The 14,553-nt window shown below is 41.2% G+C and overlaps 1 protein-coding gene across 3 annotated transcripts in view; it reads left to right on the plus strand.

Moving 5' to 3' along the window:
- Positions 1 to 14,553, plus strand: part of SLC9A6 (solute carrier family 9 member A6) — a 63,058-nt gene that overhangs the window by 31,973 nt on the left and 16,532 nt on the right. For 2 of the 3 annotated variants that reach the window (XM_017514151.2, XM_017514148.2), the window contains 5 exons: positions 1,584 to 1,697; positions 6,327 to 6,438; positions 8,017 to 8,170; positions 12,625 to 12,714; positions 13,885 to 13,915. In XM_017514151.2, the coding sequence (XP_017369640.1) occupies positions 1,584 to 1,697; positions 6,327 to 6,438; positions 8,017 to 8,170; positions 12,625 to 12,714; positions 13,885 to 13,915 (501 nt within the window). The remainder of the gene's footprint in view (positions 1 to 1,583; positions 1,698 to 6,326; positions 6,439 to 8,016; positions 8,171 to 12,624; positions 12,715 to 13,884; positions 13,916 to 14,553) is intronic. The other variant, XM_017514150.2, reaches the window with a different exon arrangement.

The raw sequence follows: 14,553 nt of genomic DNA on the forward strand, positions 1-14,553 counted from the left end.
CGATCTCAGCTCACTACAACCTCTGCCTTTTGGGTTCAAGCTATTTCCCTGCCTCAGCCTCCTGAGTAGCTAGACTACAGGCGTGTACCACCTCGCCTGGCTAATTGTTGTATTATTAGTAGAAATAGGGATTCACCATATTGGCCATGCTGGTTTTGAACTTCTGACCTCGTGATCCGCCCACCTTGGCCTCCAAAAGTGCTGGGATTACAGGCATGAGCCACAGCGCCTGGCTGGCATTTTGATTCCTAAGCCCATGTTCTTAACCACTATTCTGTTATGTGGCAGAGGGCTTGTAATAACAAGCCATTGTAGATAACTGTGGTGGCCAGAGGGATACCACATTATGAAGGACCTTAACTTCATTCAGCAAGTATCATATACCTTTGCCAAGGCTATGATGTGAATGGGGTGGAGTGGGCGGGCAGCAGGGGAGGACACAGGGTTTAGTTCTTCCTACAGTTAGTTCTGCTATCCTATAGATCGTTCTCTTCCATAATGTGGAAACCTGATCTATAGGATGCTTACTCCCTACACGAGGGTAAGACCCATGCGAAAAGTGAAGGCACAGGGCAAGCTGGGAATACAAGAGTTCTCACGAAGCACTCTCTGCCAGGATAAAAAAGGCTGAAATGAATCTTATAGCTTACAAGAGGAAAGTATCTTGAAACTATCATTTTTAGAGATTCATTGGTTTGGTGGAGCTGAAGGATGAGGGATGATTAGAGGTCCTTTTTCATCATTATGGGTAGGAAGTGGTGAAAGTTTGACTAGGGCAGAAGGAGGGACACAAGGAACATTCCTAAAGAAAAATTGACAGAGTTTGGAGGAGGAGAGGAATAACTGAAGATGGGGCTTTGGAGAAGGGAAACTGATTGGGGAAAGTAAAGGGGCAACGTTTCTGGCTTTTTTTTTTTTTTTCTGAGACAGAGTCTCACTCTGTTGCCCAGGCTGGAGTGCAATAGTGTGATCTCGGCTCACTGCAACCTCCGCTTCCCGGGTTCAAGCGATTCTCCTGCCTCAGCCTCCTGAGTAGCTGGGATTATAGGCATGCATCACCACACCTGCCTAATTTTTGTATTTTTCCTTTTTTTTTTCTTTTTTGTTTTTTTGTTTTTGAGACAGGGTCTCACTCTGTTGTCCAGGCTGGAGTGCAATGGCGCTCTCTCAGCTCACTGCAACCTCTGCCTCCCAGATTAAAGTGATTCTCCTGCCTCAGCCTCCCGAGTAGCTGGGATTACAGGTGCACGGCACCATGCCCGGCTAATTTTTGTATTTTTAGTGGAGATGGGGTTTCACCATGTTGGTCAGGTTGGTGTCGAACTCCCCACCTCAGGTGATCTGCTTGCCTCCCAAAGTGCTGGGATTACAGGCATGAACCACCGCACCCAGCCATTTCTGGCTTTTTCTGCAGGACTAGAAATGTCATCTCCACATTTGTTCCCTTCAAAACCGCCTATTGTGTGTGTATGCATGAACTTTAAATATTTGAGTGTCTGTTTTATTATCTTAGTAATACTCATGTTTTCAAATTATGTAACTTAATTTATTTCCTGGACTAATCTTTTACAATTTCGTTTCAGTTGTTTGAGCTTCTCAATTTCTTGGCAGAGAATTTCATCTTCTCCTACATGGGGCTGACACTGTTCACCTTCCAGAACCATGTCTTTAACCCAACATTTGTAGTGGGAGCATTTGTATCCTTTATTACGTGTTTTATTTTGAAAAGTATTTTTAATTGAGATTTTTCATGTGGGTTTTGGGTATGTGGTTGATAAGAATACATTTAAATATATGCGATTTTCCTCTGAGTAAAACAAAGATTCCAGCTCTTTTTTATAGTTATTTATTTTATTATATTCTTTTTCAATTTGTATTTTTTACACCAATAGTGTTGACAGATTAAAATGACAGACAAGTTTCCTACTGTTTTGCCAATCCCAAAAGATAAGTGTTTTCCCTTTATTACTACCGGGAAGGAGAGATTGGTTACTGGGGAACAGCTAGCAGTTTCTGCCACAGGGCAATAGGTGGAAGATGAGGAAACGTTAAATGAGGCCACTTTCTCTCCCCCCTTCAACCCCTCTCTCTCCCTCTCTCTTTCTCTCGCATATATACAAAGAGTCTTAAAAAACCCCAGCCTGGGCAACATAGTGAGACCCCATCTTTACAAACAAAATTTTAAAAATTAGCCAGGTGTGGTGGCGCATGCCTGTCGTCCCAGCTACTTGGGATGCTAAGGTAGAAGGATTACTTGAGCCCAGGAGTTCGAGACTATAGTGAGCCATGATTGTGTCACTGCACTCCACCCTGGGTGACAAAGTGAGACCCTGTCTCAAACAAAACAAAACAAAACAAAAAACAGTTGCAGTTGAAGGAAGAAACTGAGTATTTGAAAGAGAAGGGACAATAGTGAAAGCCTCTTGAGAGGGCAGGAATGAAATCCAAAGCATGTAGAGAGAAATTTTGCCTTCCCTGGGAGGAGAGACGGCTCCACCATTGCGACAGTAGAGGATAGGGTATGCACAGATGCAGGCACATTTGTAAGATGGAGCTCCTGTCTGATGGCTTCTATGTTTATCTGTTAAGTAGGAGGTGAGATTATCTGCTGAGAGTAAGATAGGGAGTTGGGGAGTGTATCAGTTATCTATTGTGTAACAGTACCTTAAATTTAGCAGCTTAAAACAACAGACATTTATTATCTCACACAGTTTCTGAGGGTCAGGAATCCTGGAGCAGCTTAGCTGGGTGGTTCTGGCTCCAGGATCTCTCAAGAGGTTGCAGTTGTGCTCTTGGCTGGGACTGTACTTTCTCAAGACTTGACTAGGGCCAGGGAATCCACTCCAAGCTTGCTCAACTCACATCGTGTCAGCAAGAGGCTTCTATTCTTCTCCACATGGACATCTCCATAGGGCAGCTTACACCATGGCTTCCCCTAAACTGAGTGAGCTGAGAGAGCCCTAAAATGAAAGCTGAGGTGCCTTTTATAACCTAATCTTTGAAGAGACGTGCTAGCATCACTTCTATAATATTCTGTTAGTTATACAGACCAACCTGGTACAGTGTGGGTGGAGATTATACAAAGGTGTGAATACTAAGAGGCATAGATGGTTAGGTACTACCTTGGAGGCTGGCTTATACAGAGCATAGGGATTTTTGAGGAAGGTGGAAGTTTGTGAAATAGTTGTTGTAGAGACTGGGAGAATAAGTTGACCAAAGAAACGCAGCAGGACTGCTAAGAAGTACTAGGGATTCATGGTGTTTGAGGAATAGGCACTAGCAGTAGAACCAATCTGCCCCATTGAATGACTTTGTCCAACAGTACTTACTGTAAGCATGGAAAAAAGAGATAGTTGGCTCCTTCCAGATTTGGAGTTTTTTCAAGTGGATGCAATGAAAACAGAAGGACGAGAGATCATAGTGTTATTACATGACTGATGCAATCTAAACACTTCATTTAATGTTTAAATAACATTAAAGGGTGTTATTAACATGATAGTAACAAGGGAAGTAAGGAAAGAAGACATCGTTTAAGGAAAGAGTATAGGGATCTTTGGACTGAAAGTCTCAGTGCTGTGGAAGAATGATCAGAGTGGGACAGTTGAACACAAAATATGGAAGGAGCAATTGTGACCAGACGGAATGTTTGAATAAAGAGTTTTCAAAAGACATATTCTAAAACCCCACCTCAGAATGAAGAATCTGCCAAAGAGATTAGAAGTTTTTTTTTTTTTTAATTAAAACTCTAGGATCTCTGTTAAAAGTGAAGTTTTACTGAAATACCATTCCGCAGAGCCTTAGTCTGCAAATGAACTTTAGGCAAAATAAATAAATAAATAAATAAATAAATAAATAAACTACTGTCAATAGGAGATCTTAGCTGAAAGACAACCATGAGATCAGTAACTTAATGTCCTGCTAGTCTTGGAGAAAATTTTGAGCAGTCAAGTGGCTTGATCCACTATACTTAATCTGGAAACAAAGCTAAATATTCTCTATAGGTTTCTGAGTCTGTTAGGAATTAAAATTCCTCAATACAAAATCCTACCATGAAAATGGCCTCTAAACAGGAGAGAGTAGCTCTATTTCTGGCTATATTAGTTAGGATGTAGGTTTGGTTTCATGTGAAAAGACTCAAACTAATCCAGGTTTAAACAACATAGACATTTCTTTCTTATCTAAAAGTCTGAACTGATGTGGCAGTTCTGCCGCATAGGATCACCAGGGACTGAAGCAGCATTGTTGCTAACATCCTTAGGGACTTGACCTTGTTCTTGCAATCCAAGGTGGCTCACCCCTGTCTGTCAGTTGCCTTCAAGGGCTTGACCCAGAATGTGCACACGTCCCTTCCACTTAACATCATTGGTTACACCTACTCACAAGGGAGGCTAGGAATTCTTTCTCTCGGTGGCTGTGTAAAGATGAAAGGGAGGAGTGCCAACTACCAAGGAAGAAAGCAAGAACAGATGTTGGGGAGAACTAGCAGTCACTGCCACATGGGCCCACATGGTTAGTGGTTATGTTTTCTTTTCTTTTTAGAAAATCACTTAAATTTTTTTTTTTTAATTTTAGAATGGTTTTAGGTTTACAGAAAAATTGTGAAGATAGACTGGATGTGGTGGCTCACACCTGTAATCCCAATATTTTGGGAGGCCAAGGTGGGAGGATCACAAGGTCTGGAGTTTGAGATCAGCCTGGCCAACATGGTGAAACCATGACTCTACTAAAAATACAAAAAATTAGCCAGGTGTGGTGGCAGGCACCTGTAATCTCAGCTACTTGGGAGGCTGAGGCAGGAGAATCACCTGAACCCAGGAGGCAGAGGTTGCAGTGAGCCTAGATCGTGCCATCATACTCCAGCCTGGGCAATAGAGCTATATTCCATCTAAAAAAAATTAAGAAGATTAATACAGAAAGCTCTTATATGCTCTACACTCAGTTTCCCTTATTGTTAACATATTAGCATAGTACATTTGTCACAATGAATGAACTAATATTGATACGTTATTATTAACTAAAGTTCAAACTTTATTCTGATTTCCATAGTTTTTCCCTAATGTCCTTTTCTATTCCAGGGTCCCATCCAGGATACCACATTACATTTAGTTGTCATGTCCCCTTAGGCTCTGCCTGACTGTGACAGTTTCTCAGTTGTGTTCTTTGTTTTTGGTGACCCTTGACAGTTTTGAGGGGTACTAGCTGTGTATTTTGTAGAATGTCCTGCAGTTGGAACTTGTCTGATATTTTCCCCATGATTAGACTGGAGTTATGTGTTGTTTGGGAAGAGGACCACAGAGGTAAATGCCATTCTCATCATGTCATATCAAGGGTACATACTTAATAATGTTGATGATAGTCTTAATCACTTGGTTGAGATAGTGTTTGTCAGATTTATCCATTATAAAGTTACCCATTTACCCCCCTCTACACCTGGAAGGAAGTTGCTATGAGCAAGGATTGAGGAATCGGGAGTTAGGTTCCACCTTCTTGAGGATGGAGTATCAGCAAAATTATTTGGATTTTTTCACACTGGACATTTATCTATTCTTCCTCATGTATTGTTTTATTCAATCATTTATTTTTAAAATTGTATTATTTTATTTTATTTTTGAGCCACAGCTTCGCTCATGTTGCCCAAGCTGTAGTGCAATAGTGTAGTCTCGGCTCACAGCAACCTCTGCCTCCCAGGCTCAAGCAATTCTCCTGTCTCAGCTTCCCGAATAGCTGAGATTACAGGCATGAGCTGAGATTACAGGCAAGCACCACCACACCTGGCTAAATTGTATATTTTCAGTAGAGGCGGGATTTCACCATGTTGGCCAGGTTGGTCTCAAACTCCTGACCTCAAGTGATCCGCCCATCTCAGCCTTCCAAAATGCTGGGATTACAGGCATGAGCCACTGTGCCCGGCCAACTTATTCTGTTAATAGTCTTAAAAGTATAGTAAAGAAACTCCTCTTTTAAACATGTTTCTCTTCAGCTAGTAAATTTCCTGCATCGTATACCTGCTCTGTCCAATTTGGTAGCAACTAGCCAAATGTGATTATTTTAATTTGAAGTAATTAAAATGAAATAAAATTAAATTTTCAGTTCCTCCGTCACACTAGCCACATTTCAGGTGCTCACTGAATTGGACACTGCAGATACAGAAAATTTCCATTGTTGCAGAAAGTTCTATTTGGACAATGCTATGTTAGGCAGTGGAACCAATGGACTGTGTGTTAGAAATTGAGTTCCCTAAAATAAAAAATTCACCATCTGGAATGCATAGTCTAAATAATATTAATAGTAAAATGAAATTATCCTTAACCTATTAATAATTTTAGGTTGCTATTTTCTTGGGAAGAGCTGCCAATATTTACCCCTTGTCCCTCTTACTTAATTTGGGTAGAAGAAGTAAGATTGGATCAAATTTTCAACATATGATGATGTTTGCTGGTAAGTTATGATTTTCTTCTCTTGCCCATCCCAAGCAACCATTCACAATGCATATGCCAGCTTGATGTATAACACTGAGATTTTATGCTGGTAATATAATACTCTGTTATTTTTATATTATTTATTTATATATTTTGAGACATGGTTTCACTCTGTTACCCAGACTGTAGTGCAGTGGCACAATCTTGAGTCACTGCAACCTCCGCCTCCCAGGTTCAAGTAATTCTCATGCCTCAGCCTCCCAAGTAGCTGGGATTACAGGCACACACCACCAAGCCCGGTAATTTTTTTATTTTTAGTAGAGATGGGGCTTCACCATATTGGCCAGGCTGGTCACAAACTCCTGACCTCAGGTGATCCACCCGCCTCAGCCTTCTAAAGTGCTAGGATTATAGGCATGAGTCATCATGCGTGGCGTGTAATACTCCTTTAAACATTGAAGTTGCCTCCTTGAATAGAAAAAAAAATTATAGTGTCCCATTGCCTTCTATGGGAATTTCTTCATATTCTGGTTCCAAATCCTTGGTTCAGAATTATGTCACAGAAAGTGAGAAAGATAAAGATGAAGTGATTTTCAAACAAAAACCTATAGGTAAATGTTTATAGCAGTCCTATTCATAATTGCCAAAACCTGGAAATAACCCACTTGTGTGTCTCTCAATGGGTGAATATCTAATCAAACTGTGATACATCCATGCTATGGAATACTACTCGGCACTAAAAGGAACAAACAATTTACCCATACAGCATGGATAAATCTCAGAGGCTTTGTGCTAAGTGCAAGAAGGCAGTCTTGAAAGGCTACCTGCTGTGTGATTCCGTTCAAATGACATTCATAAAAGACAAAATCATAGTGATGTGGAATACATCAGTGGCTGCCAGGGGTTTGATGGAGTGATGAGAGGTTAGACTGAAAAAGGGTAATGCAAAGAAATTTGATAGGGGGAGGGATGATGAAACCATTCTGTGTCTCGACTGTAGTACTAGTTACACTCACCTCTATGAATTTGCCAACACTCATGTAGCTGTAGACCAAAAAGAGTGAATTTTACTGTTTGTAAATGAAAAATGAATTTTAAAAATTATTTAAAAAAACATCAATGCATGTCAGTATCATATACAAATTCTATTTCTATTTGTACATTTTTTTTTTCAAGACAGAGCCTCACTCTGTCACCCAGACTGGAGTGCAGTGGTGTGATCTCGGCTCACTGCAACCTCTGCCTCCCTGGTTCAAGCAATTCTCCTGCCTCAGCCTCCTGAGTAGCTGGGATTACAGACATGTGCCACCACACCTGGCTGATTTTTGTATTTTTAGTAGAGATGGGGCTTCACTATTTGGCCAGGCTGGTCTTGAACTCCTGACCTCTGGTGATCCACCCGCCTTGGTCTCCCAAAATACTGAGATTACAGTTGTGAGCCACTGCACCCGGCCTGTACATATTTAAGTATGTTACTATTTACTGCATATTTGTTCACATGCTTCTAAGTTTTCAGAATGTGCTTTCTTGCTCTGAATTTATGAAGCCTGGATTCGCAATGAGTTGTTGAAGAAATACCTTTTCTGTTCCCCTGTAGGCCTTCGCGGTGCAATGGCATTTGCCTTGGCCATTCGGGATACTGCCACTTACGCACGGCAAATGATGTTCAGCACCACGCTTCTGATTGTGTTTTTTACTGTGTGGGTATTTGGCGGCGGCACCACTGCAATGCTCTCATGCTTGCATATCAGGTAAGTACCAACTAGAGACCTCATTTTAAGATTAAACTTTAATTTGGTTTATTTTCTCTTCCCATTTTCAATTTTTAAGCTTTGGTGAATCTGTAATGTTTATATTTTCCTTTTTAAAAATGTGTAATACGTAGTACACAAAAAGGAAAATATGTATGCAAGAGAAAAAGAAAATTCATTGTTAACACTTTGAGGGATATCTTTCCAGACCGTTTGCTATACGTGATACATATTTTTGACAAAAAGGGGCAACACTGAAGGTACTCTTGTAGCCTGATTTTTAAATGTAATATAGCATGGACATTTTCATTGTGAATATATTTACATCATTGTTTTAATGGCTGCGTATGTCCTGATTCATTTAATCAAATCCCTGTTGCTGGACTTCTGTATTGTTTCTAGGATTTTCCTATTACCATTACCATTTGAGGATTTTGCTATTACTATTACCATTAACAATGTGAACATTCTTAAATGTATACACCACTGTGTACTTGTTTGATTATTTCCTTAGAATGCATGTCTAGAAATGAAATTGCTTGCTCAAAATATATGTATATATTTAAGGCTTTTGATCGATACCACTAGGTCAGATCAAAAATTTGTCTTCCACATGCAATGTATGAAACAGTGCAGCTTACCCCAACCCTAATCACTACTAGATATTATCATTTTTCTCATCAGCACTGTTGTTGTTTTTTTTTTCCAGCACTGTTTTTAACCTAACAATCCAAAGCCGAGATCTTGAGGTCTTAGTCTTAAATGTGTACCAGTTAATGTATTCAATTTGAAAGCTCCCTTGTATCTTAAGAGTTCTGCATTTGTTTCCATGGATACAGCAGCCTATGCTGTAAAATCTTTGTAGATTTTAGTTCTGTGTTTGGATGAAACTTCATAGACATTAAGAGCTACCAAGCTTCCAGAATACATAGGGCTTATTAGAGAAAACAGTATTTGATACTTTAGAGATCCTGTCCTCCATTTTTTTTCATTCTATTATGCCTTTTTAAAAATATTCTAAAGACCAGCCAGCCCTAAATCACACTTTGAATGTTGTTTTTATTGTCTTAATTTCTCTTTGCTATTCAAATCCCTTATCATTTCTGTGCTTTTATTGTGCATAGTGTAAAATACACAAAATAATGTTCTTCTAACCTTAATTATTACCTCAGGGAGGACCTGGCATTTATTGAACACTTACTATGTGCTGGGCATCGTGCTAAGTACATTTTACATATTTATCCAAGCATGATAACTCCATTTTCCAAGTGATGAAATTGAGGCTTAGAAAGGTTCTGAGTCGTTCAAGGTCATCTGGATAATTAAATGGCAGACTGAGGAGCCTCCAGTCTTTCTTAATTTCTTTTAGAAATTAATTTCATCAAGAAATGGGCGTGGTACATTTTGAAAGGACATAATTCCTTTCTTTTCTCAAGAGCTTGTAGATGAAGACTTTCCCTCATTTTCCTAAGGAGAAAAAAATTAAATGTAAGAAAAAAACCAAACAAAATCCCTATGTTTACCATCCCCCTAAAAAGAAAAGGCAAAAACATACCTACTCACACAAAATCTAATCTGTATCACTAGCTGTCAAAGCTCTTTGTCTGGCAGCATAGTGCCTGTCCTGTAACATAGTTTATCACTTAACTATATATAATATTGTCTTATAGTCTTAGGTTACTTCTTGTTTTCTTGGTATTATTCTTGGCCTCTTCGTGAACAGGGGGTGTATTTTAAGTTTCTCCCTCCCCCCAAATTTGTCTAGTACAGTTTTAAGGGCACTGCTAAGTACTGAAAGTTTAAGATTTGTGCCCATGTAGACTTGGCTTTGAGTTCTTGCCCCTTCACTGATGAATTCTGTGATCTTAGGCAAGCTCTCTAACCTTTTAAAGCCTCAGTTTCCTCATCTGTAATATGTATGTCATAGTACCTACCTCCTTGGGTTGTTGTAAGGATTCAGTGAGCTAATAATAACTGTAAAGTTCTTAGCATAGCATTTCAGATATACCTTTTGTTCATTCATTCGATAAGCATTTACTGAACACCAGCCATGGTGCCAGGCACTGTTTTAGGTTTCAATTCAGTGGTTCTTTTTATTTATTTATTTATTTAGAGACAGAGTCTTGCTCTGTCGCCCAGGCCGGAGTGCAGTGGTGCAATATCAGCTCATTGCAATCCACGTCTCCCAGGTTCAAGCAATTCTCCTGCCTCAGCCTCCCAAGTAGCTGGGACTACAGGCATACACCATCATGCCTGGCTAATTTTTGTATTTTTAGTAGAGATGGGGTTTCACCATGTTGGCCAGGCTGTTCTCAAACTCCTGGTCTCAAGTGATTCGCCTGCCTCAACCTCCCAAAGTGTTGGGTTTACAGACTTGAGCCACCTCACCCAGCCTCAGTGCGTCTTAACTGGGGATCATTTTACCCCCTAGGGGACATTTGGCACTTTATGGAGACATTTTTGGTTGTCACAAATGGCAGAGGGGGCTGCTGCTGCCATCTAGTGAGTAGAGGCCAAGGATGCTGCTAAACATGCTCCAATTTATAGGACAGGCTCCTCCCCACCCTTGCCACCTGCCAACAGAGAACTATGTAGGCCAGAATGTCAGTAACGCTAAGGTTAAGAAATCCTGCTCTAGAGAAGCACGGTAGGTAGAAAAGGTTCCTGGACTCATAACATCTATACTTCAGTGAGAGAAGACATACAATAAGCTAGCAACACATAAATGAACCTGACAACTGTAGACGATATTGAATGCTGTGATGGCAATCAGGCAAGGTACTGTGATAGTGACTGCGGATGGGGATGTATTTTACAAAAGGAGGCCAGGGAAGTTTTCTCTGAGAGGTTACGTTTGAGCTCAGTCTTTCCTGAGTGACTAGACGTTGCCAGTTAAACAGTCATCGGGAAGGGGAGCAGTCTAGGCAGAGGGAAGAGTACAAAAGTCCTGAGGCGGGGGCAAACTTGGCCTGTTTAATGAACAGGAAGAATCTCTAGTGGCTAGAGTATAGTGACTGAAGGGTAGGTAGGAAATGAGGTTGGCAAGATCTTATGGAAGCAGGGGTCTGCAAACTTATACTGTAAAGGGCCAGAGAGTAAATATTCCAGGCTTTGGAGGCCATACGGTCTGTCTTAGCTACTCAACTCTAGTGTGAAAGCGGCCCTTGACAATATGTAAATCAGTTGGCGTGGTTGTATCCCAGTAAAACTTGATTTACAAAAATAGAAGAGGTACTGATGTGGCCCGTAGGCCGTAGTTTGTGGACCCGCAGTAGTCTGTGGAGCATGGTAAGGGATTTGGATTTTAAAATACAACTGGAAATCCTGGAAGATTTTGAAGCAAGGGAGTGACATGAAGTCATTTACAGTATAAAAGGCTCACTTTAGCTGTCATATGGACAGTGGACCTTCAGTAAATTAGAAACAGCCAGCTATTCCCATGTCCTTTCACACAGTTTGTGACAGTCACATTTGGTTCTATCATTTACTCTACATGCTTTGCACTTCTATGTCTCTGAGCCTTTGCTCATATGGTTCCCTCTGCCTGGAATATTCTTTCAGTAAATGACACAGCTAAGTGCTACCTCCTTTTCCCCCCGTTCTTTTCCCTCAGAACCACTCTTCTGTTGGTGCAACATTGGGCCTCTCCATTGTACCATTTGTTTTATTCAGTCTTGTAATAATATTGTTATAAGAGCTACCACTTAGTGTTAATGATGTTTCAGATGCTCTTTAATGTTAATGGTGTTTCAGGTGCTCTTTTAAAACCTTTTCATACATTTTCTCATTAAATCCTTGCAGCAACTCTGTATGGTGGATATTAGCTCCATTTTCCAGGTGATAAAATGATGATTTACAGGACGGCATCACTTGACTGAGTTCACACAGCTAGAAAACAGCCAAGGCCACATTTGAACCCAGAGCTCCCTGAGAGAAGCCCTTAGGGATTATGCCCTAGTTGTGTCTGTTTCCCCCACTAGTCTATGAGTTCCTTGAGGGCAGGGGCCGTGTTTAATTCATTTCTATGCCCTGTGCCTAGTACAGTGCCTGGCAAATAATAAGTGCTCTATAAATGTTTATTACATTGACTTAGCTTCTGATAATGTACGGAGCATTACAAGTGTGCTATCTTCATGACCTCTAGATGGCACTCAAGATGCATAAATGTGGTTAGAGTTTAATGTGACTGAGAAGATGTTAAACAGCCCCTGGCCATTTTAACAAAGGAAAAATGAGCCAGTCTTTGAATTAAGAATCTGGTCATGACAGTCTGTTTTCAAGTCCTTGACCATGATTCTTTTGCTTTCCAGATGCAGCTTTGCATCATTTTCTCCCTTCAGTGTTATACGTGTTCTGGGATGCTACTGCTACAGCTTCTCATACTGCTATTTTTTCTGTGTTGTCTGTAGTAGTTAATTTAATTGATAAACATTTGAGCACCTATTGTGTGTCAGGTACTGTGCTAGACTCTGGGGATACAGAGATGAATTGAGACATGGCCTTTACCCTCAAGGAGCTCACAGTCTTTTTGGGGAGACTGACAGGTAAATAACTATACTCTACTGTGCTAAGTATCGTAATAAAGGACTGTAGAAAGTACTGCATATGCACAGAGGAAAAAATGAATCTGCTTGAAGGGGTCATAGAATGGTTACTTTGGAACTTGGAAAAATGAGTAGAAGAAATGAGGGAAAGCACATTGCAGATGGAGAGAACAGCATGAGCAAAGGCATGGGAGGCTCTGGAGAGGACAGATTTGGGGAGAAGAGTAGGCAGGTATGGGGAAAATGAGGATGGAAAGGTGTAGGCCAGAGTGGGGTCGGGGCACTAGTTTGTAGAGAGTCTTGAGTACCCCACAAAGGACTTCAGACTTGACCCTCTGGGTGGTAAGCCACTCTCAGAGTCCTTTGTCAAGGGAGTAACACAGCGACTTCTATGCTGGCGACAGCTGGCTCTCAGGGAGAGGCTGGCAGCTGGAAAAACTTCCATAACAGACCCCATGAGCCGCAGGATGAGGGCTGTGCTTGAGCAGTTGGGATGGAAAGGAAAGGAAAGAGAAAACCTGAGAGACCATTTAGAGGAAGAATGAACAGAATTGGTGGGTGCTCATGTTTAGGGAATAGAGAGGAGCCAGAGAACTTTGTAATGAAGCTGTTCCCTGGGATACAGAAAGCAGGAATTTGAAGCAGATAAGGAAACAATTGTGAAGAAGCAAGGCTGATGTCTGTCCATTAGCCTATGAAAAACCTGTAATTGGACCCTCTCTTCAGTCATAGTAGCAGAATGTTGCCAGGAGAGCTGCGAGGTCCAAAAACATGCACCTCCCTCGCAGAATTGCACTGTGCCAGCCTTGTTTTTGGAGCTACCCCAGTAGTTCTTATTTAGCATCTGGGGCGGTGTTGCTCTCCCTGATTCCGCTTCAAGTGGACCTATATTCAGAGAAGAAAATCCTTTTTTTTTTTTTTTTTTTTTTCTGGTAAGTAGGATTGCAGGAAGAGAATCATTGGTACACCCTGCTTGCCTTAGAATCCAAGCTGTTGCTAAGGAAAGTGGCAGGAACCAGAAATCTGCATCAACAGCCACAGAGAAGCAAGAAAACATTAACCATTCCGTAGCTTCTGTGTTGAGGAAAGTAGTTGCCTGACAATGTGCATGTGTGAATAGACCTTTTTTTGGCTTCCAAATCTCATTTGCTCTTTGTGTTTCTCCTTTAGGGTTGGTGTTGATTCAGACCAAGAACACTTGGTAAATATGCGTTTGTGTTGTTCCTGGCATTTCTGTCAAATGTGCAGTGATTTGGAAAAAAACCAATCTACTGTAGACTTCATGCCACTATTTAGATCCTGTCCTCTTTGCCTTGGCTTTTAACTGACATCATTCCTGGCTTTTCTCACTGCTCCACAGAGACAAAGCCAAGTTAGCCACAGTGTGTGGTTATCAAGGGTGACAGCTTTCATGTCTCTGGGCCATCCTGCCTGGGATTTTGCCCCAGAGGAGAGCAGTCTCTTAAGCACTCCTGGGTTTTCAAGTGACTCCTCTGGCATGGGGAGGCTTTTTCCACTTCGGTTTGTGCATGAAGGCTTGTCTCTGATGTAAGCCTCACTCCAGCTGCTCTTCCTGTGTAACTTTCAAATTGGATGACCAGCAGCTGCCCTTGAGAACTGCCTAGAAGCTTTTGAACGTTCAAGCAGTCTTCCCTGCCTGTTGAGGGGAGCGCACTTTCTTACTTTGTCCCTCAGCCTTGGCCACGTTTCCTTGCTTCCTTCCTTCCGTTGTGTCAGTTTCTCAGTTGTTGCTATGAACTTGAGCCTGTTGGGCTGAATGCATTGTAACTGGCTGCCCTCTCTAGACTGACTACCCTTGTCTGGTATTTTCCATCTGCT

Source organism: Cebus imitator, unplaced genomic scaffold (assembly GCF_001604975.1).
Source record: "Cebus imitator isolate Cc_AM_T3 unplaced genomic scaffold, Cebus_imitator-1.0 Scaffold517, whole genome shotgun sequence".
NCBI classification, from domain to species: Eukaryota; Metazoa; Chordata; class Mammalia; order Primates; family Cebidae; genus Cebus; species Cebus imitator.